The 2,100-nt window shown below is 65.9% G+C and overlaps 1 protein-coding gene across 1 annotated transcript in view; it reads left to right on the forward strand.

The window, feature by feature from the left end:
• Positions 1-441: 441 nt before the first annotated feature.
• Positions 442-2,100, forward strand: part of TBCB (tubulin folding cofactor B) — an 8,057-nt gene continuing 6,398 nt past the window's right edge. The window contains exons 1-3 of the mRNA XM_021383574.1: positions 442-472; positions 556-626; positions 940-1,083. Coding sequence (XP_021239249.1) covers positions 442-472; positions 556-626; positions 940-1,083 — 246 coding nt within the window. The remainder of the gene's footprint in view (positions 473-555; positions 627-939; positions 1,084-2,100) is intronic.

Genomic DNA, 2,100 nt, shown 5'->3' on the forward strand with positions numbered 1-2,100 from the left:
CTCTGCGGGACCCTATAGGACTCCTATATGACCCTATAGAACCTCATCTGTCCCCACAGTGCTTGCTGGAGCTGGTGATGAGGGCAGTGGGGCTTGGAGCTGCTCTGTAGGGCCCTGTAGGACCCCATAACACCCTATAGGACCCCATGGGGCTCTGTGGGCCCCCATAACCCCCTGTAGGACCCTCTAGGGGCCCTCTATGACCCTGCAGGACCCCGTGTGTCCCCGCAGCGCAAGCTGGAGCTGGTGGTGGGGGGTGACAGGGCCATGGGTGGAGCTGGAGCTGCTCTGTAGGACCTGTGGGACCCCATAGCACCCTATAGGACCCCATGGGGCTCTGTGGGCCCCCAAAACCCCCTGTAGGACCCTCTAAGGCCCCTATATGACCCTATAGGACCCCGTGTGTCCCTGCAGCTCAAGCTGGAGCTGGTGGTGGGGGCGATGGCGCCATGGGTGGAGCTGGAGCTGCTCTGTACGATCTGTGGGACCCCATAGCACCCTATAGGACCCCATGGGGCTCTGTGGGCCACCATAACCCCCTGTAGGACCCTCTAGGGCCCCTATATGACCCTGCAGGACCCCGTGTGTCCCTGCAGCGCAAGCTGGAGCTGGTGGTGGGGGCGGTGGTGAGTGGATGGAGCTGGAGCTGCTCTGTAGGACCTGTGGGGCCCCATAGCACCCTATAGGACCCCATGGGGCTCTGTAGGACCCTCTAGGGCCCCTCTATGACCCTGTAGGACCCCGTGTGTCCCTGCAGCGCAAGCTGGAGCTGGTGGTGGGGGCGACGGCGCCATGAGTGGAGCTGGAGCTGCTCTGTACGATCTGTGGGACCCCATAGCACCCTATAGGACCCCGTGGGGCTCTGTGGGCCCCCATAACCCCCTGTAGGACCCTCTAGGGCCCCTCTATGACCCTGCAGGACCCCGTGTGTCCCCGCAGCGCAAGCTGGAGCTGGTGGTGGGGGCGGCGGCGCCGTGGATGGAGCTGGAGCTGCGCGGCACGGGGGGGGAGCTGCTGGCGCGCCTGGAGCCCGACGATGCCCTGCTCGGAGCCTTCCCCGTCAGCGACGGCTGCGGCCTCCACGTGGGTCCCCAACTGTCCCCAATGTGTCCCCTCCTACTGCTCCTGGCCCCTGCCCTCGTCCCCGGTGTCCCCTATTGTGCCCTTGGTGTCCCCAGATGTCCCCTGTGCGGGGTCCTCACACCCCGTTGCCCCATCCTCACGTCCCCTGTGCAGCCCCCGTGTCCCCAGTGCGTCCCCGATGTCCCCGTGGTGTCCCCAGGTCCCACATCCCCAGCACAGCCCCGGCGTGGCCCCGATGTTCCCAGCGTGCCCGTGGTGTCCCCAGATATCCCTGGTGGGTCCCCACACCCCATCCCCATGTCCCCAATGCATCCCCAGTGTGCCCTCGGTGTCCCCAGCGGGTCCCCACACCCTGTCTCCTCATCCCCAGCACAGCCCCAGTGTCCCCAGCTTGTCCCCGCTGTGGCCACAGCGCGTCCCCACACCCCGTCCCTGATGTCCCCAACACGTCCTCATGTCCCCAGTGTCCCCCCCCTTGGCCCAAACCACGTCCCAAATGTGTCCCCAATGTCCCCCGTGTCCCCAGCAGTCCCCTGCCCGCCCACAGCTTGTCCCCAAGCCCCATTCCCTGTGTCCCCCCTGGATCCCCCATGTCCTCAGGTGTCCCCAAATGTCCCCAACAGGTTCCTATGTCCCCAGCATGGCCCTGGTGTCCCCCATGTCCCCAAGACCTCCCCAACGTGTCCCCAAACCCCACCCCAGTGTCCCCAACCCTCCCTCAGCCCGTCTTCACTGTCTCCAAGCTGTCACAGTGTCCCCAGCCCCTCCTCGAACGGATCTTCCATGTCCCCAACGCACCCTGGTGTCCCCACACCCCAACTTTGGTGTCCCCAATGTGTCCCAGCCCCTTCCCAGCGTCCCCGGCGTGTCCCTTGCTGTCCCCAACGTCCCCAGGCGCCATCCTCGGTGTCCCCAACGCGTCCCAAACCGCCTTCCCGGTGCCCCCATCCTGACCCCGGTGTCCCCAAACCCACACGCTTCATTTCCCCCTTTCTCCCCTCAAAACGGTGCCCCCCC

The sequence above is a fragment of the Numida meleagris genome, unplaced genomic scaffold (genome assembly GCF_002078875.1).
Source record: "Numida meleagris isolate 19003 breed g44 Domestic line unplaced genomic scaffold, NumMel1.0 unplaced_Scaffold422, whole genome shotgun sequence".
Lineage (NCBI taxonomy): Eukaryota > Metazoa > Chordata > Aves > Galliformes > Numididae > Numida > Numida meleagris.